General features: G+C 32.8%; 1 protein-coding gene across 1 annotated transcript in view; it reads left to right on the top strand.

The window, feature by feature from the left end:
• The window catches only part of LOC132281675 (probable gamma-secretase subunit PEN-2), a 29828-nt gene extending 23914 nt beyond the window's left edge, over nucleotides 1–5914 (top strand). Inside the window, exon 2 of the mRNA XM_059783376.1 lies at nucleotides 5429–5914. Coding sequence (XP_059639359.1) covers nucleotides 5429–5589 — 161 coding nt within the window. The 3' untranslated portion in view covers nucleotides 5590–5914. The remainder of the gene's footprint in view (nucleotides 1–5428) is intronic.
• Nucleotides 5915–22660: the final 16746 nt, after the last annotated feature.

Here is a 22660-nt window from a genome sequence, read left to right as displayed (position 1 = left end):
GTCACTGGAGTCTGAAGATTGACTAGAAATTTCGTAAAGAATATCTTCAGAATCGGAGAGGTCGCTGCCACAAACGACACAGAGATCTTTTGCGTTAAGGCGCTTGATCATTTTGGATGCACTTTTTCCTTTAGTGGGGCAATTTGGTGCAATATGACCGGGCTCATTACAAATACAGCATATGCAGTCTTTCTTTGTTTCTCTTTGCTTCGTTTAGTGAACGATGTTGAAGATGTTGGTTTAACATACTTCTTTGATTTTTGAATAGGCTTTTTACCTTTTTTTTATTTGCGCCATTTGAAGCGTTTCTTCTTCGAGGAACGCTTTACAGGGGTAAATGTGCTAGGTGCGCAACCAACCTTCCAGGTTTCTTGGAGAATCTTGTCGCAACAACGCTGTTCGGCGGGAGTGTTGCTGATTTGATTCCTTGTTTTTTGGCTTTGGTTTCTCGTTGATAAGACGATAAATGAAATTGGTACGAAAACCAAGGTTATTGGTTTGTTTGATTCGTATAAGAAAATCTGGGTAGCCTTTGATGGCTTACTCATCCCAGGGACTTGGGAGTTTATGAAAGAATTGGGGTAACCTATGTTCCATAGCATTTGGAGGAAGACGTCGAAAATATTTACTAAATATTTTGACGTATTCGGAAAAACGGCAAATGTCACATAATTCGATTTTAGAAAGAGCGAAATTAGCATCGTCGGAAAGAAGTACTTCGCCGGTATGTCCAACGAGTTCTTCTTTAAGGATTTTAACAAAGCCACGAAGAATATCCGGTATCTCGTGAAAATTGTTAATGAGTTAGCCTTTTTGTTCCTTGCCTTGGGCTGTCTGATCCCACTGGCGAAGCCATTCGAGAGCATCTCCTTGCAGGGTTGCTGGAATGTAGTAGAGAAAACTATCTTTTCCCCAAGTAGCTTTTTGGTTGTTTACCAGGATGGCTAAGGATTGTGCCTATTCATCTATAGCTTTGAGATGATCTTTGTAGGGGACATTAGTAAGATCAAGATAAGTACCATTTTGTGAAATGGGGTACTTATTGAGGTCATCCTTTCTGGTAAAGGTGGGAAAGGTCATATAATCATAATTATAAGACGTAGCAGACGCAGCAGGTTGTTTTTCTGCAGTTTTAGACGATTTGGCAGGTATACTGGAGGACGGAATTTTCGTTTCTTCTGCCGGATGCATCTCTTTTGTTGTAGGAAAATCACCGTAAAATGATTCATCTAAAACAGTGTCCGATACTCTTTTTCTTCTATGAGAGGAAGATATTTCGGGCTGTGGGTCAGCTTGGATTTCTTCATCAACAGAATCTGAGCCATCAGAATTGTTAAATTCTTCTATATCAGATTGATTAGAGAAAACATGTATTTGTTCTTCTGATTCAGTATCACTGTCGGAGATATGGAAATTATATCCGAAGTGTGTAAGGAGATCTTCATTTTGTATAAAAGTTTTTCGTATCTGATTAATGATATGTGTGCTTTCATCAATAGATAGTCGAGGATTAATGTACAGTTTGCGTAGACAATTAAGAAAATCTACGATGTTGTCATATTCCTCTTTATTGTAACTTGATGAGGGTTGCTCATGAAGTACTTTAAAATCTTCATTACCATAAAAAAGGGGTTTGACCTTATTTAGAAATTCGACAGCGATGTGAATATGTTTTGCTGAATAGGACGGGGAAGCTCCAATGAATGTCATTCAATTTAAAGCAAAAGCCCGAAAAACTCCTTTCCCAAAAAAGCTTCAAACGAATAGAATTATATTATTTATGAAAAAGAACTTCTGGCAATTAAATTGGCAATAAAACGATTTCATATTTATCTTGCTCCAGAAGATTTTATTATTCGTACTGATAATCAAGCAGTCAAGGACTTTCTAATAAACAAAAAGAATTGTTTAGAAGGAAGGAGATCAGAGATGTGGAAATTATATCCGAAGTGTGTAAGGAGATCTTCATTTTATATAGAAGTTTCTCGTATCTGATTAATGATATGTGTGCTTTCATCAATAGATAGTCGAGGATTAATGTACAGTTCGCGTAGACAATTAAGAAAATCTACGATGTTGTCATATTCCTCTTTATTGTAACTTGATGAGGGTTACTCATGAAGTACTTTAATATCTTCATTACCATAAAAAAGGGGTTTGACCTTATATATGGTTTGAGTAGAAGTAGACTGGTTATCTACTTTCTGTGTAGGAGTAGATTGTTTATCTACTTTATCCGGTGGATCATCAGGAGGGTAAAGATCAGATAACTCTGATTTTTTTAGTTTTTCTAGATCAACAGTCATTTGATGCATTTGGTTTTTCAAATCCTGAGTTTCATTGTTCTGAAGGTACTGTGTGTGTACTTCCAGTTTATCATTTAAGGAGATTAATCCTTGCTGTAGATCTTCGATGCATCTCTTCTGTTGTAGGAAAATCACCTCACAATTGACTGGGAAAAAGATTTTAATTTAACACATATAAATTATTTTCTCAAAATTGCCCAGATAGTTGGAGAGCATAATTTTCCCAAAAATTTGAATTTAGGTCTGGTTTCTAATATTATTACTTGTGTCATTTTCATTTAATTATATATATAAATATATTATGCAAGTCATGCAGTCTTAAAAAGGCTTTTAATTAGGAATTCTTTTGATGGAAAATTTCTTTAGAAAATAATTTGGTTATATATTTTTTCTCAAGTCTTAACTAGTGATTTCTGTTGGACAACCTTTTTGACGATGTTTTCTCTCCAGGAAAGACTGCTAAACTAAAGTCTGACAGTAGCCTTATTGTTTGAGTAAAGGTAGTCTTGGATTAAAATATCAAATTTTAATGTTCATTATTGGATATGATTGAAATTGTTATTTTGATTTAGATCAAGAATATAGCATGTTTATATAAAAACTAAAATCTTGGGTATTTGGGAAATAATTGAAACGAAATTGAAGTAGCCTTTTTGGGTGAAGAAGAGCAACTGGTTAAAGAAGAAATAGGTGCATTTCTATTGCCAAAAAATACAATAGGATGGTGTTACAGCAAATGCAGCGAACCAAGGACAAAATAAGAATCACGACAGAAAAGAAAACACTAAACACAACACACACAAAGAACACAAATTCACTTGGTTCACCCAAAAATCTTGGCTATGTCCACGGTGAAGATGCGATAAAAGATTTCACTATGCGAAAATAAGAGATTACAAATTTCAGCCCCCAAACACTATCTCTCTCTCTCTGTCTCTTTCCTGCAGTTTTCAGTGTTCTCATTATCCCACTCCAAACCCTAGATGCCCTTATATTCCGGGTTACAAGAGAGTCCTAAATAGACACGTAAGCAAAAAACGGGTCATAAAATTCGGGCCCACACAAAGCCCATTTTTCGGGTTGAAACCAGGCTGGAACAGAAGTTGGGCGACTCGGGCCACAACTTCACAGATGGGATGGAAGAAAGTTTATTGATGATTAAAAATGAAATCATGGGTTCCTATCCTGAAGAGGGCTTAATTATGTAAAAGACAGCGGTATACAGACTTGCTGCAATAATATAATAGGACGAATTGTCAACACTGAAACAGCTCTACTGAACACCTTGAAACAAATGTCATAATTTCAAGATCAAATTATTAGGGAAGTACCTCCGTTACAAATCCTAAATGTGTAATAGCTTCCTTGGTGACAAAACCTAGTCTAAGAATAAACCTGCTAACCAAATAATCTTGTGGGACCAAAGTCTAGTAGGCGAAGTGTGAAGTTTTTTATGATAATTGCATTGACATTTTTGTTGTAGGAAAAGGAAATCACTTGACTGACAAGCAGGACCTTTTTCATATGATTTATGAAAGGAAAATCTACTATAGCCTTTTTCAGAATTTGCCCCTATCGATTACGAATCATTCCATTTTTGGCGTTAAAAACTCTAAAACCACAACTCTTACAACTTTAGAAACCGTTAAATGAAAGTAATCGAGTAATAATTTACCAAAAGCTATTTACTTTGTTTCAAACTCTCCCATATTCTTCCTTGAGATAATGATGTGGTTCGGAGCAGCATTATGTGGCTTCATTACCTTGCATTATAGTCATTAGATTTAAACCAAAATAACAAATATTCATAGCTTTGGGCTTAGGGCCCTTGTAGTTGTAATTATGTCATTTTAACCAATTCTGATTCCATCAAAAGCTAGGTGAAAGTTTCAGATAAAATTATATCTGAAAAAAACTTATCGCATTTATTATTATTATTATTATATGGCTTTATGCTGTTTTGATGAATTATAAAGAGTCATGCAATATGTTATTCAAAATAGCTGCTTGTGTTGCAATTTCATATGATATTGACTGGCATTTTAAGAGGTGCAGTTGCATTAGATGGATGTGGTTGGGAAAAGGATATTATTGTCAGTATCACCCCTTACTTCCCAAAGGGAGGTCAGGGGTTTAAGTCTCAAAAAAGATAAGTGTGTGTGACTACCAACCAACTAGGAAAAAAAATATATGCATTTTGATTGTCTATCCATCTCCTTCATGTTTTAGTCTTTTCATCCATCAAAACTAAACCAGGAGAAGAGATTTATTTCAGTGTTTTATTTTGGTTATCTTCTCGTTCTTTTTTGGTATTTTGATGCAGATTAAAGTTCCTTAATAAGGGCGGCAGTTGGTATTGATGTGGTAGTGAGATTATTTTGTTTCAGTTTTTGTAGCATTTAGGGCATGGAAGTCAAACCCATTAAGTGAAAACCCTACTTTTTGTTTGTCATGTGAAATGGATAGTTGTTAGCAGACAAGAAAATTGGAACCTCGTCATGTTGACAACTCTGAAATGAAAATTTGGGGGATATGTTTTAAATGCTATGAGAATTTAGCTTTGTGTATGATTCTCGGTTATGTTTAATGTGGTTTTCCTTTCCTTAATTTTTTATTTTATAATTTTCTGTTTCCTTTTATCACTTTATGTTGCCTCCAAGTGCCTTCATCTTTTAGGATCAATTTGGTAGGAAGATGGAGAAATGGTTGGAAGGAAGAGAGGAATAGATGAGGCATCTATAGTGAAAGAAGGGTGTCGATCCCTCTCTTTGGTTGGTTGGGTGAAAGGGGAAGGAATATATAATAGTATCATTTTGACATTGGACCCTTAAATATTTAAATTAATTTATATAAATGAGGTTAAAATTGTCATTTCATCTTTTATTTAACAAATAATAATTTTCTCTCAATTAATTTTGGATGAAGCAAAATAGTGGGTCTAAAGTGATGCCTCGTCCTCCTCCCATCATTCCCATATTCCTCTTCTGTCTACCAAACAATGGAAACTTACTTTGTCCCTCTTCTCTTCCCTTCCTCCTTCCCTCCTAAACATGGGGTTACTTTCAATCCAACTACACTTCCATTCTATAGTTTATGGTTTTAACTAAACATCCCTTTTGCAGATGTTGTTGGATCAGCGGTTGGTTTCATGGTATTCACGGTTCTTCTCTCTTCATGGGCCATTACATTTGCAATTGGAGGGGAACGTCTATTTGGCCATTTTTGGGATGAACTTGTAATGTACAATGTTGCTGACAGATTTGGATTGACTGGTTGGATTTAGTTGTGCGCCTTCCTCTCTGATATCTAGCACGCAACGGATTTGAACAGATTTCTGTATATTCGTTTTTAGAAACAATGTGAACGTGCAACTGGTTCATATTCAATTACAGAAGGGCAGTTTGAGTAACAAAACACGACGTGTTTCTGCATAAATATTGTTTCCGGAATAATGCTCATTTCTGTTTTCAATTTAGATTCGAGTGTTAAAAGGGAACGTTTCTCTGTTAACACCTAAAAAAGAGATGAAAAAATGTGGGGGTTTGAAAACTCTTTAAACATTTCTCTGATTTTGGTTCATTCAAATGAAATTGGCATGTTATTCTTCACTTGGGAAGGAGGTTCATGCCCTTGGATAAATTCTACAAATAAAGTTGGTTATTGGCAGGTTAAATTGAAATTTTAAACTGCAATTAAACCGGTTTTCTTTTCCCGTCTTTTTTTATTTTTATTACTATTTGCGCTTCGGATCTCTGGCTGGTTGGTCCTCTCTGGTTTCCATCAATGAAAACTATTAAGTGTGTAAATTTTTTTTTTTTCTCGCTACGTTGGTGAGAAAACTACACACATTCACTGTTATTTCAAGTTGAATTCTTGATCTTTTGAGTGAAAATTAGGGGTATTACAATATATATTGTGTTCTTTTATTTTTGCATCGAGCTTCCTAAACTTCTTCATCTTCTCTCCTTAAAAAAAAATAAAATAAAATAAAAATGCACCTTCTTCACGCTATGGTTCTTGCTGCATCTTTAAGACATAAACATGGTTTCTCATAAAGTTGTAGAACTTAAAAGAAAACAAAAATGCGGAAACAACGTTTTAAAAACGGACAAATTTAGCCCTAGGTACAAAATCGTAAACTGACGCTTAAAGGTGTGCTCGAGCGACACCTCTCATGCTGACGACTTCATTCTTGCACCACGACGACTATTTTCTCCTTCCTTGGTTAGTTTCCGCCACGTGAAAAATTTCGGGGCATTGTTTGATCTTTTGAGAAAGTGTCAGATTCGGTTTTTGTTCTCTAGTGCCTCTGTGTTCCGTTTGTTTTGTCAAAAAACACACAAAATTGGGTAGGTGCCGTGAAGGATATCAGGTCCTTCCTCTGTGGTGCATGAAGATATATGGACTCCGAGAACTGGAAATTCAGCGGCCTAAGATTAGTCAATCAGTCAGTGATGGCGACTTGGAATGGTCTAGCCGTCCACCTCTTTGGTTTACCTTTGTCTTGTATGGACCCGAAGCAAAAAATAATAAGTAGTAGATAATTTTTTCCAAATGCGATGATGACAATTTGATATTTTATTGTTTAGTTTCCAGATCACTCAACAGTTATCCATATGAAAAATTTTGAATTAAAATTAGTTCGGATGCAAAATTATATAAAATATCTCTTTTATTTTTCTGCGTTTGGTAAAGTTTGAAAAAAAAAGAAAAATTCGTAATTATTTTTGTTAAATTTTAATAAAATATTTTAGTTAATAAATTAATAAATATTTTATTTAAATTTTGAATAACCAAACACCAAAAAATAAAAATAAAATATTTTCTAATCCAAACAAACTTAAATATTTAATGAATTTACATATGGATTAAAAGTAGAGGTCTAATTGTAATGTACAATGTTGCTGACAGATTTGGATTGACTGGTTGGATTTAGTTATGTGCCTTCCTCTCTGATTATCTAGCAAGCAACGGATATGAACAGATTTCTGTATATTCGTTTTTAGAAACAATGTGAACGTGCAACTGGTTCATATTCAATTACAAAAGGGCAGTTTGGTAACAAAATGATGTGTTTCTGCATAAATTTTGTTTCCGGAATAATGCTCATTTATGTTTTTAATTTCCTATTTTCTCTTCGGATCTCTGGCCTGTTGGTCCTCTCGGGTTCCATCAATGAAAATTATAAAGTATGTTTGTAATTTTTTATTTTTATTTTTTTCTTGCTATGTTGGTGAGAAATTTACCCACTCACTATTATTTCAAGCCGAATTTAATGGTCCAGGTATAGCAATTGGTAATCGCATTTTGAATTCGTGATCTTTTGAGAAAGTGGCATATGAAATGATTGTCACTTGCCCAAAATAAAGGTTAGAATCAATCTGTTGGGGTAACTGAATGGCGAGGTTCTTTACAAAAAGGTTTAACCAATCTACTTCCCTCTTTAAAGTTCCAACTTTCTTGTTTATGTCAATTATATACCAACAACTAACTTGATACTTCAGTGCTATGAATTATGATATGGTTCGATTTAGTTATCAAATAATTTCATTCACCTTGTTAACCTTGAAATTTATAAATCAGAACTATATATATACATATAGAATTCCTGATGGTTTTATAATTCATCTCTGTACCTTAATAGCTACTCCAATGAAGAATGCATTATTTTCTAGAATGCAATAATTAATAGGCTAGCTAAAATTTATGAAGGTTTCTTAATTGCTTGTGTGATGTGTGAAAATTAGTTGAAAGAAATGCCTCTATGCAGACTAATTGTCTTCATGCTCCACACGAACTGATAGCCATTGTGGTCGTGATGACAATATATTAAAAAGCCTAATAATACTCTTAACACATACAAAATCGCAAACCAAATTCAGGAGAAATGCCACTTGAAATGCTAATAGTTCATCGAATGGCTACTTAAATTTCATCTTAATATGGTTTTGTTTCAATCATGGTTGTATATAAGTAAGTGTAGAATTTGAAAATCTATGTACAATATCCTTAATAAAATAAAAAAATATTTATAAAAAAAAAAAATTGCGTATAAATCAACATTGTTGATTTTTGTGCAATTTTGTTGATTTTTGCACAAGTTGTCAATGTTACAACACTCCATTTGGAGTGATGACGGAGATTGACATGCTTTTTGTGAGAGGTCGCTTCACAAGGTCAATATAAGAATGTGCTTTTGGAAGCTTTAAAAGTCAAATTTACATTTATAAAACTACTACTACTACTAATGAAGTATAACGAGTAGGAATCGTCCGTAGGGATTAAACACGTAGTTAGAATCTAACTTCGACTTTAATAGATTACAAGATTGCAAAAGAGAGGGTTTGTTTGGTTTTTAATCTAAGATGCAATAAAATTAAAATGCAATAAAATTAAAATACAATTAAAGTTAAACTAAGTGAGTTAGGGTTTGAATGACAGGAAGAGAGGTCTTAGGGTGTTGGAATCACCGCCAAGCTAATTCACCAAACCACATGCTTTCAACTAATTGGGAAAAACATTCTTGTGAATAAAATATAGCTACAATCATTAGTTCAACTTGCAATTATAAGCATGGGACTATCCAATTCAAGTATGAATTGTATACCTAACAACAAGTAAACTAGGTGTACTAATTAACCAAATGTATCTAATACGACCACACATTAATAAGATGATAATACTAATTTCAATAATAAGCATGGATTGTCAAATCAAACATAAATTGTCTACCTAACTACAAACATGAATTAAAGTGTAGAACAACCTACCAAGACTAAACCATAACCCATCTCATTAATTGACAATTATATTACATATCAATCTAGAGAATAATTCAATTTGTGATAATAAGCCATGAATATCAAAATCAAGTATAGATTATCTACTTAACCAACAAGTAAACTAATGTGTAGAACAACTTATCAAGCCTAAGCATAATCCATCAAATTAATCAATAAATGCATCTAATGAAAACCATGCATAGCCATCACTAAATCCTCAATTAATCACACATAGACATGCAACCAACATAGAGAATTATTAGGAAGAATTTAACCATAGAAATCAAATGAGAACCCAAGATTCATTAAATATACAAGACTATAGCATTAATCATAAGAAATAAATCCCCAAAACGATGAAAGACAAGGGTTTAGATTACAAGCTTAGGGCTCATTCAAGTCCCAAGGAGAAGTCTAGCCAATCATGGAGGAGGTGGATGTGGTTATGGAACCCTCAAGGGCAATCTCCAAACATGGCTTCATCTTCTTCCTCTTCTTCTGTGTTAAATTCTAGAGAGATAATGTGTAGATTTGGAAGTGTTCTTCCTTGTGCCTTCATTTTCCTATTTTCTCAAAACCCTAATCTCTCACTTTTCTAAAGAGAACACTAATAAAAATATAAAAGTTATTGTGACGATCTGAACATGAGATGCTCTGATTTCACCTGTGACGTTCCAAATTTTTACAAGCCTGGATGTGTCAATGTGACTCAAAAGTTGACTCGAGAACGGATCTGGAATGCGGAAGCGAAAACAAAGAAAACAAGGTTCATAGGGACAAAAGGCATCCCAAGAATGCTAGAGTGACTTTCCATGAAGTCACGGAGTTTAAATGAAAACAAAATGTGGAAGCGAAATTTTAAAAACGGACAATTTTAGCCATAGGGGCAAAATGGTAATTTTTAAAAGTTACTGATACTACTAAGCATACCATTGGATAGACAACGAAAAATTAACGAGGATAGACTCAAGAATCACTTGATCTAGAGTCCGAAGAGAACGACCAAAAACAAAAATGAGCGGCGCCGCGGCCAAGGGGCACCAGGGCCAAGCTCCATGCGTGCGGGCACTGCTGGTGCACATACCTGGACACAAATTAAAAAAATGATGAGAACCGTGTGCTTTTTGGACCCCGAAATGACCATTTTCGAAAAAAACACGAAGAAGAAACCCCCCTTAAAATAATTTTTCCAAGTTGACCATGTTGAAAGAAAATTTTATTTTTGACCTGAAATGCCCAAAATACCCCTGAGATCAGTTTTAACGAAAAATGCTAAAATGCAAATTTGCTTCAAATGTTCAAATGACTGAATATGAAGTCGTGTGCTAAAACGATTGTGCACGTAAACGTAATAAGTGTTTTAAAATGTGCGGGAATGGTCCGTGACTCCCAAATATGCCTGATGCAAAAAACGACTTATTAAACCTCAAAAATGCCTTAAAATGGAAAGTTTGAAGCTAACCATCAACCACATCATGCAACCGAGATATTTTGTGCAAAGTAAACATTCTCGCAAGTGTAATATACATAATAAGATGCGTTCCAATGGTCCATAACCTCAAAATACTTCCAATGCAAAATATGACATGTCCAAACCCCAAAAGTATGAAAATGGTTTTTTTAAACAAATTTTGAAGTCAATCATCATAGATGCATTCAAAGAACCGTTAGACCCTTGGTCACACGTCACATATAATAAAAGAGCACTAGGAAAAGTGATAAAACGCAATTCCCACCATCCAAACTGAAATTGACATGCTAAAGTTTCGCATTTTTTTAATTTTTCTCATATTTAAGCATAAAGTCAAATTACATAAAAGTAAAGCACAAGGTCATTGGCCCTTGACCTCATCACATACATGTCAAATAGGTCTCAAATGGTGCATTTAAGCACTTATTACATATTCCAAATAGAAACTATAAGTTTTGACATATTTAACCCAAAATAAAGCAAAATCATGCTAGCAAGTGCATGTGAAGGAATACGCCAAACTCATTAAGCCACAAAGCAAGTTCAAGGATGTTGTGCATCCTTAAAACATGGCTCTTTACCTGAAAAATGTCCCAAACAATGTGACGAGGCCGCTTGTATATGCCAAAATTGATGTAGTGAATGTGCGGTTCAAGAAAAGCCTTTTGTGATATCCCCGGATTTCTGAATGCGGGTTGGCCAGGTCCACACCCAAATACCCGAGGATATCAAAACAAATTGATAATAAACGAACACAGAGTACAAAAGAATAAAGAAGAATAAATAAAATGCTGACAAGAAATTAAAATGATAATCTAATAATAAACCTCATAATATATTTTCATTAATTAATAAACTCTTCTGATACAACTGATCCTCCAAAATATATCTCGGGAATCCATACTGTGTGGACCCCTAGAAAATCCAAACTAAACAAATGGCAACAATAACTGTCTAAATCAGGAAACTGAATCACAAAGGAACTCCTATGTAGCATCGGAAGAATGAAGGAGACTGATCCCCGCTCAGCACGAACAACCTCTGCTCCTGACGAACACCTGAAAAATAATGGTGGGTCAGACCCACAACCAAGTTCTACTTAACTACAGTCCAAGCAGAGATCCGATACACGTATACATCCTAGTCAATCCAACAGTAACTAGTAGTCCGTATATATATATATACACACACTAAAGGAACCTCACTAAACTATAGGGTTGTCTCAACCAGAATAGTAGGCAACATGCAAAACGCACATATAGTGGGCATGAGTACCTAGACCTATCAGGATACACAACTACACTATATCTAGCTACACATCCCTGTCGATATACGCACCCTAACCACTGATCCTGAGACTCAAGCTCATATCATGGCACCATACTTATATATATATAATCTAGTAACCATCTTATCCAGTATAAATTAATCCTCCATAAGTCATTCAACTTGTTCAGCTGACTTGACTTGAATATAAGTAGGATTTAACATTTTAGTTAATCCATTTCCTTATATAATAAATTAATCCTCTATAAGTCATTCAACTTGTTTAGCTGACCTGACTTGAATATAAGTAGAACTTAACATTTTAGTTAATCCATTCCCTTATATAATAAATTAATCCTCCATAAGTCATTCAACTTATTTAGCTGACCTGACTTGAATATAAGTAGGACTTAACATTTTAGTTAATCCATTCCCTTATATAAAATAGGTAGGACTTAACTGATAAGTTAATCCGTCCCTAGAATCCCACCGTCCCATACCGGTGCATTAAACCACAAAATCCAACAATTGATGTAATAATTAAAGAAATACATCAAACATTCCAGAAATAACTATGATAATATGATATCAAGTTATCACATAATATGAATGACTTATTATTTATTTAAGTTTCTTATATCATATGTCCTACACAAACTAAATCTTATACATGATGATATTTTATTATATCGTCAAATAAGCATTCTCCATATCCAATTCATCCTACACATTTAATCTCAATTACTAAAGCATTTTAAAAGATTAAATCCATTCGTTTGTTTAAACATTCAAATAGCAATCATCGTTATGATTGAGTGTATTTAAATTTATTTAAACCCAAACCTAGTCCCTATTTAATGTTCAGGAATTCTAGGCATGTTTCTACGTTCCATCATTCCACAGATATGAAAAATACATAATTCAAACATGTAAAAATTCACACCAGAAATCAAATCAAAATCATGCATTTTTTAATTCATAACATAAGAACAGATATGAACCAATTTCATAAAAACCTATGCTTTAATCCAATTAAACATGCATAATTATTTAATTTTATGTGTTTAATAAATCCTGAAATTTCCTAGGCATGTACAGAAACACGAATCAAAGGGAAAGAGATAGAAGAAGAACTTGCCTTAAACTTTCGGATCGAAAGTTTAACTTCTTCTTCCTTGATCTTCTCTCTACAGGGTTTTTTTCCTCCTTCCTTTATTTTCCTCCTTCCCTCTCTAACTCTCTCTCTCTCTAGAAGATATCACGTGAATATTTCTAACCCCCTTTTACAACCTATAGCTATATATTTATAGGGTAAATAAAATAACCCTAACCCTTTTTCCAATTCAAGTCAACTTAAAATATATATATATATATATATATATATATATATATATATATATTAAAATATTAAAAAGGTAAGTAAAATATGTTACGCATATAATTTATGTATATCTTTATTAAATAAATAAATTATACACATCCCATTATTTTTTAATGGATTGTCCAATAATACTTAAGTTACCATAATATTATAAAGTAATTTAAAACATAACACGTATCAAATCTATGTATATTTTTATTATTTAAATATAAAACATATACATAAGATTAAATATTACTACCCAAGTTACCATAAAAGTAATTAATGAATTACTTTCCCTTTTATATATATTAAAAAGGTAAGTAAAATATGTTACGTATATAATTTATGTATATCTTTATTAAATAAATAAATTATACACATCCCATTATTTTTTAATGGATTATCCAATAATACTTAAGTTACCATAATATTATAAAGTAACTTAAAACATAACACGTATCAAATCTATGTATATTTTTATTATTTAAATATAAAACATATACATCAGATTAAATATTACTACCCAAGTTACCATAAAAGTAATTAATAAATTACTTTCCTTTTTATATATGTATATAATATATATCTATATATATACATACACAACTATCCATAGGTAATAATCCACACACATCCAACCTCCTATCCAAGTAGTCCATGTGACCCAATTGGTTAGCCCATTACTACTAACCATAACCATAAAAGAAAAATAAAATAAAATAATAAAATAAAAAAAAATATTTAATTTACAATTAATCAAAACACCATTTAAGCACATAATCTAATTAAACAATTAACACATAGACAAATACAAATAATATATAGACACGTAATCAAATAATCAAGAAATACCTAATTCAATTAAACACATAAGTAATTAGTTAAATAATCAATTAAATAATTAACAATACAATTAAAACAAATAAATAAATACCGAGACTATCCTTTTAAAATTAGGGGTATTACATTCTTCCCCCCTAACAAAAGGAATTCCGTTCTCGGAATTCGCCCTTACTTTTTTCCATTATCCTTAGAAACTGTGAGCGAAATACATCCTCATATTCCCAAGTAGACGCAACCTCACTATAAGGGCTCCACTTAACTCCATTATACCAAGTGGTATACAGGGTTCCTATATTTTAAGAAACACAATAATCATACGATGCGTAGGTTGTATCAACGTAATCCTCCCATGCCGACAAGAGAATGATCTACATACCTCTAAGTGCCATAGAATATACGCACAAACTCCTATGTACCCAGCGCTAATAATTCGGTAACGCTAATTCAGAGGCGACTGCCTCAATTGCGAAACACAATCTTTTAAAAGTCAATGTAATAAGTAAAATTGACCTTTCTCCAAAAATCGTCGTTCTTCCTACATGGAAAACAGAACGAGCAAACTACTCCCTGATAGAAAAACTCTAGTATGCGAGTTTAACTATTTACAACATCCCACTGTCGCCTCCCAACCGCGCGCAGTTCAATACAAAAGGAAGTATCTCTTTCCAGCATATTTTTAAATGAAGTCGAGGTCTAATTGTACAACCTTTACTTCCATTTCCAACCAACAAATGAGAGATATGCATTGTGAAAGATACAAAACCTCCAAAGTTGTCACTCTAACCTTCTTGTGCCAACAATATCACAAACAAAATTCCGACAAGTGAAGTAAACACTTCCAACTGTCTATGAAAATTTAGGATATACGCCTCAAACATATCCTGTATGGTCTAATTTAATCTCTCGATTAATTCCTCCGTCTATAGATATGAAGTAGAGCTGCTGCTCCAAAATCTTCATAATGCTTCTTCGAAATAGCACTTTGCATCCACTAATATGGACATCCACATGTTATAACACCACTATCACTGAATTATAGAACTACTATGAAGTTCTAAAATAAGCATCACTCAAATTTATGTCCTCAAGCGATCTTTCTCAATCCACCACTCGGATTCCATATGAAAAATTAAAATTCCAAATCAATGTCGATCCTTCCCACTGACCGTCACTCCTGTTTAGTTTAACTTCCATATTTGTTATAAGAAGTGGCTAAAGATTCCTATGATATCTGATGATCAACTTTCCACCTTTGTAGCAGGTTTTACACTTAGGGCAATTATATACACGTCCCTATCCGTACCTGTTCACCAAAACTGACATTTAATGTTGTGATGTACCTTCTAACCATTTGGGTATACCAAGAAAAATTATAAATTTCCATCTCAGTCGCCCGACCGTCATATCATTATTTACAGAAACTACTAACTCTCCTCCAGTACCTTAAACTCCTTCTCTAGGGTCAGCTCCGATATTTAAAATTGACCTCCTGAACTACCTTGCTAATAACAAGTGTTATTATTACACCTGCTATACATTCAACTGATAACTCATCAACGAACCAAAAGATTTAAATTATCGGTTGTTAAGAGCATCCACTTCCATAATTGCTTCCACCAGACGGAACTTGATATAAAATGTGAATTACCACTTCTATCTATCTAAACCGTCTCGTGATCCATTCTATTCATATGAACTAAAGTCCTACCAGTTCGAAATAGACAAGAACTAAGCTGACCTAACTTATCAGTCAACCAATATCCCATCCAGAATCATGAGCCTTGTGCGAAGTCAGCAATCTCTCAACTAAATTCGTGAAAAATGCTCTCTCATTTCCACTTCAATATAGGGAATAGCTGTAAATGATCTAGTGATCTCTGATGGTCCATCTAGACTATCTAATAAAAATTACAATGGGAGACAAAATCACTATGTCCCCCCTCCTGCCTGTCATCCAAACATCTGCTTCATACCGTGAAGTATCATATTTCCACTAAGATAAATAAAGAACTAAGAGTTGTGAAATTCAGTCCTTGCATCCTCTATCCAATTTGTCTGCAGAAAGTATCGTTAATCCGGTACCACCAGCTTTCGTCTGTACCCATTGTTTAAATTGGAATATCTTCAAAAGCGAATTCTGTAACTAAATCTATCCACTACTGATCTGTGATAAACTTACCGATATTGCAAGTCAATCGGTAATTCCATTTATCAATAATCAACTATGACTTTAACTCAACAAAAGTCAACAAACTACGACATTTCCATACATACCATGCACCTCATCTTTATATAAGTGTTTGGTTTCACCATCTTATCTTTGACACACCCTGCTTCTTTAAGACAAGTTAATGACAATCCAACTTCTTTGTTTAACTTCAAAAGAATATGAAATCTTTCCATCCTCTACATAAGTCATCAATTTCCTTGCAACAGCTATTTGTTGCAAATTGTGACTAAAAAAATAATTCCATATTATTTATGGAAATGAAGAGACTTAGTTTCCTCCTCCATGTGCAACACCGGCAAATTCCTCTTAATGACACACCCTCTTGAATAAATTCTTGATTAAGAATTTACTGATGAATATTTATTCAGTCTCCTATCCTCACTCGGTGTCATTCTAATAAGTACTTAATCCGATACTAAATTCTCCTTCTGACTTGGTAACAACTTCTGAAATTTTCAAGAAGATGTTCAGCAAATCCAGCACCTCTGATATATCATCATGGCGTTACAGTGGTCTTTATTTACCACTACCTCACACATACCGAAGCATTAACAATCACCAATATCATGGCATTGTAATATGATACGAATCCATACCTAACGTAAAGTATATCAAACTAATCGTTCTAAATTGTTTGATTCGTAGTGATGATTTAATTATCCCATCCCAAAACACACCATAATGACACATGTGCAGGTCCAATAGATTGGCTAGATTTATGTGTATCCACTAAATCCTACGACCGCATGCTCACAAATCTAGCGTAAATAACGCTATTACACCATGTTATTAAAATAATAATTGGCTGATCACACCCTTATGTCCCCAATTAAACCACATACCAAATCCCGAGTAATTAACAAAAAAAATAAATAAAACACGTATGATAAACACAATAGAACAAAATATACTCCTACTTAGGACATTGTTCTTTCTAGAAAAGAAAGTCTCATTTGAAATCAACCTTACTAGATTGTTTCAAAATTTTCTTTTATAGTTTCGTAAATAATCATTCAACCTCGAAACATATCCTTTGAAACATCGCTTAAAAGCACAAATGTTTGCCTAAGCAAATACCAAGGGCTTAACCCTCATCCTCCTTATATGCGGATGTAAACTGTCTAACTTGACTTTATAAATCGAATTAGAACGTCACAACATAATACCAATGCCTTTTTGTATGTGATTTAAAAATTATGTATTTCGTTCGGATAAGAACACATCCGATTCCCAAACTCCTGAACAATACTTCTTATATACCTCTTTTAGAGATGATAAGAAAGCTTTATTATTTGTAGATTGATCAACTCCAATTCTACTAATAACATTCGCTATACTATTAGCAATTCAGATCACCTCGCGCGATCATCCATCTTCAAGATTTAGTACCCTCTCTACTGGATGCACATAAATCTCCTCCATTAGGATCCTCTTCGACTCCTACTCTTCGCTTGTCTCTTTTTTGAGATCAACTGAAGTCGTGTTGACCCCAATATGCGGTGATCTATCACGTACACCTAAATCCTTCCTTAGCTTATACTTTTAAAGTAACGCCAAATGAACCTAAACCATCGATCCCTAACTCTGCCTTCTGGTAACGAAATCGATAACGTACTCCTTTACTCCTTTGGCTCTTTATCACTTTCGCCTTGAACCCATCCTTTTCCTAGTGCCAACCATTCTATGACTACAAAATATAATTGACATCAACTCTTCCTAACAAACCGTAAATAGAGTACAACGAATCCTAATACGGGCTCTAAGTTTTAAGAGACGCAACGCGGAAGTCACATAACGAAAGACACTCCTAAGGACACTTGAACCTAGAGTGCTCTGATACCAACTGTGATATCCCCGGATTTCCGAATGCGGGTTGGCCAGGCCCACGCCCAAATACCCGAGGATATCAAAACAAATTAATAATAAACGAACACAGAGTACAAAAGAATAAAGAAGAATAAATAAAATGCTGACAAGAAACTAAAATGATAATCTAATAATAAACCTCATAATATATTTCCATTAATTAATAAACTCTTCTGATACAACTGATCCTCCAAAATACAACTCGGGAATCCATACTGTGTGGACCCCTAGAAAATCCAAACTAAACAAATGGCAACAAGAACTGTCTAAATCAGGAAACTGAATCATAAAGGAACTCCTATGTAGCATCGGAAGAATGAAGGAGACTGATCCCCCCTCAGCACGAACAACCTCTACTCCTGACGAACACCTGAAAAATAATGGTGGGTCAGGCCCACAAACAAGTTCTACTTTACTACAGCCCAAGTAGAGATCCGATACACGTATACAGCCTAGTCAATCCAACAGTAACTAATAGTCCGTATATATATATATACATACACTAAAGGAACCTCACTAGACTATAGGGTTGTCTCAACCTGAATAGTAGGCAACATGCAAAACGCACATATAGTGAGCATGAGTACCTAGACCTACCAGGGTACACAACTACACTATATCTAGCTACACATCCCTGGCGATATACGCACCCTAACCACTGATCCTGAGACTCAAGCTCATATCATAGCACCATACTTATATATATAAAATCTAGTAACCATCCTATCCAGTATAAATTAATCCTCCATAAGTCATTCAACTTGTTCAGCTGACCTGACTTGAATATAAGTAGGACTTAACATTTTAGTTAATCCATTCCCTTATATAATAAATTAATTCTCTATAAGTCATTCAACTTGTTCAGCTGACCTGACTTGAATATAAGTAGGACTTAACATTTTAGTTAATCAATTCCCTTATATAATAAATTAATCCTCCATAAGTCATTCAACTTGTTTAGCTGACCTGACTTGAATATAAGTAGGACTTAACATTTTAGTTAATCCATTCCCTTATATAATAAATTAATCCTCTATAAGTCATTTAACTTGTTCAGCTGACCTGACTTGAATATAAGTAGGACTTAACATTTTAGTTAATCCATTCCCTTATATAATAAATTAATCCTCCATAAGTCATTCAACTTGTTTAGCTGACCTAACTTGAATATAAGTAGGACTTAACATTTTAGTTAATTCATTCCCTTATATAAAATAGGTAGGACTTAACTGATAAGTTAATCCGTCCCTAGAATCCCACCGTCCCATACCGGTGCATTAAACCACACAATCCAACAATTGATGTAATAATTAAAGAAATACATCAAACATTCCAGAAATAACTATGATAATATGATATCAAGTTATCACATAATATGAATGACTTATTATTTATTTAAGCTTCCTATATCATATGTCCTATACAAACTGAATCTTATACATGATGATATTTTATTATATCGTCAAATAAGCATTCTCCATATCCAATTCATCCTACACATTTAATCTCAATTGCTAAAGCATTTTAAAAGATTAAATCCATTCGTTTGTTTAAACATTTAAATAGTAAACATCGTTATGATTGAGTGTATTTAAATTTATTTAAACCCAAACCTAGTCCCTATTTAATGTTCAGGAATTCTAGGCATGTTTCTACGTTCCATCATTCCACAGATATGAAAAATACATAATTCAAACATGTAAAAATTCACACCAGAAATCAAATCAAAATCATGCATTTTTTAATTCATAACACAAGAACAGATATGAACCAATTTCATAAAAACCTATGCTTTAATCCAATTAAACATGCATAATTATTTAATTTTATGTGTTTAATAAATCTTGGAATTTCCTAGGCATGTACAGAAATACGAATCAAAGGGAAAGAGATAGAAGAAGAACTTGCCTTAAACTTTCGGATCGAAAGTTAAACTTCTTCTTCCTTGATCTTCTCTCTACAGGGTTTTTTTCCTCCTTCCTTCATTTTCCTCCTTCCCTCTCTAACGCTCTCTCTCTCTAGAATATATCACGTGAATATTTTTAGCCCCCTTTTACAACCTATAGTTATATATTTATAGGGTAAATAAAATAACCCTAACCCTTTTTCCAATTCAAGTCAACTTAAAATATATATATATATATATATTAAAATATTAAAAAGGTAAGTAAAATATGTTACGCATATAATTTATGTATATCTTTATTAAATAAATAAATTATACACATCCCATTATTTTTTAATGGATTATCCAATAATACTTAAGTTACCATAATATTATAAAGTAACTTAAAACATAACACGTATCAAATCTATGTATATTTTTATTATTTAAATATAAAACATATACATAAGATTAAATATTACTACCCAAGTTACCATAAAAGTAATTAATAAATTACTTTCCCTTTTATATATATTAAAAAGGTTAGTAAAATATGTTACGTATATAATTTATGTATATCTTTATTAAATAAATAAATTATACACATCCCATTATTTTTTAATGGATTATCCAATAACACTTAAGTTACCATAATATTATAAAGTAACTTAAAACATAACACGTATCAAATCTATGTATATTTTTATTATTTAAATATAAAACATATACATAAGATTAAATATTACTACCCAAGTTACCATAAAAGTAATTAATAAATTACTTTCCTTTTTATATATATTAAAAAGGTAAGTAAAATATGTTACGTATATAATTTATGTATATGTTTATTAAATAAATAAATTATACACATTCCATTATTTATTAATGGATTATCCAATAATACTTAAGTTACTATAATATTATAAAGTAACTTAAAACATAACACGTATCAAATCTTTGTATATTTTTATTATTTAAATATAAAACATATACATCAGATTAAATATTACTACCCAAGTTACCATAAAAGTAATTAATAAATTACTTTCCTTTTTATATATGTATATAATATATATCTATATATATACATACACAACTATCCATGTGTTATAATCCACACACATCCAACTTCCTATCCAAGTAGTCCATGGGACCCAATTTGTTAGCCCATTACTACTAACCATAACCATAAAAGAAAAATAAAATAAAATAATAAAATAAAAGAAAATATTTAATTTACAATTAATCAAAACACCATTTAAGCACATAATCTAATTAAACAATTAACATATAGACAAATACAAATAATACATATGCACGTAATCAAATAATCAAGAAATATCTAATTCAATTAAACACATAAGTAATTAGTTAAATAATCAATTAAATAATTAACAATACAATTAAAACAAATAAATAAATACCGAGACTATCCTTTTAAAATTAGGAGTATTACACCTTTTGGGTCAAGTTTAAATTTATAAAAACTACTACCAACACTACTACTAACGTAGCAAGAGTGAGTAGGGATCGTTCGAAGGGATTATACGTGTTGGAATTTAATTTCGACTCTAGCGTATCATAAGATTGCAAAAGAGAGGGTATGGATTGATTAAACTAAGGTGCAATGAATTGAAATGCAATTAAAATAAAACTAAGTGAGAGATAGGGATTTAAGAGATATGAAGAGAGGTCTTAGGGTGTTGGAATCACCACTAAGCTCATGTAATTAACCACTTACTTTCCATTAATGGGGAATACATTGTTGTGAACAAAATGCGACTACCAATTACAATATTAAGCATAGACCATCTAATTTATGTATGAATTGTCTACCTAAACTAAGTGTAGCACAACCCATCAATTTTAAGCATGACCCGTCTAAGTAGCAACAATTGTAGCACACATCAATCTAGAGAACTATGGAATTTGCAATATTAAGCATGGACCATCTAATTTATGTATGAATTGTCTACCTAAACTAAGTGTAGCGCAACCCATCAATTTTAAGCATGACCCATCTAAGTAGCAACAACTGTAGCACACATCAATCTAGAGAATCATGGAATTTGCAATAATAAGTCATGGAATATCTAAGCAAGCATAGATTGTCTACCTACCTACAAGCATGAATTAAATTGTAGAACAACCCATCAAGTATAAGTATAAACCATCAAATTAATTGACAAACCCATTCAATGAAACCCCATGCTTAGCCATCACTAGATTTTCAATCAACCACACATAGACATGCAATTAATATTGAAAAACTAGTGTAGAGATTAATTCCCAAATAATCACACATAAGACAACATGTAATCAAATAGAGAATCAATAGAAAGAATTAATCCATATGAATCATGTAAGAAATAATTCCTAATTTAATCACAAATAGACATGTAAATAAACTAGAGAATTAATACAAAGAATTAAAGCATAGAAATCATAGAAATATACACAGATTCATGAAATTCACTAGGCTAGAGCACTAATCACAATAATATATATATAAATCCCCAAAAATAGAAATACAAGGGTTTAGATTACACAAGACTTAGGGCTCATCCAAGCCCTAAGTGTAGATCTAGCCAATCATGGAGGAGGTGGATGTGGTCATGGAATCAAGCTCCAAATATGGCTCCATCTTC

Source organism: Cornus florida, unplaced genomic scaffold (genome assembly GCF_030987335.1).
Source record: "Cornus florida cultivar Cherokee Brave unplaced genomic scaffold, ASM3098733v1 CherokeeBrave_3.0.0_Hap2_Chr01, whole genome shotgun sequence".
NCBI lineage: Eukaryota > Viridiplantae > Streptophyta > Magnoliopsida > Cornales > Cornaceae > Cornus > Cornus florida.
Note: the sequence above shows the minus strand (reverse complement) of the source record. Positions and strands in the feature narration are given on the sequence as shown.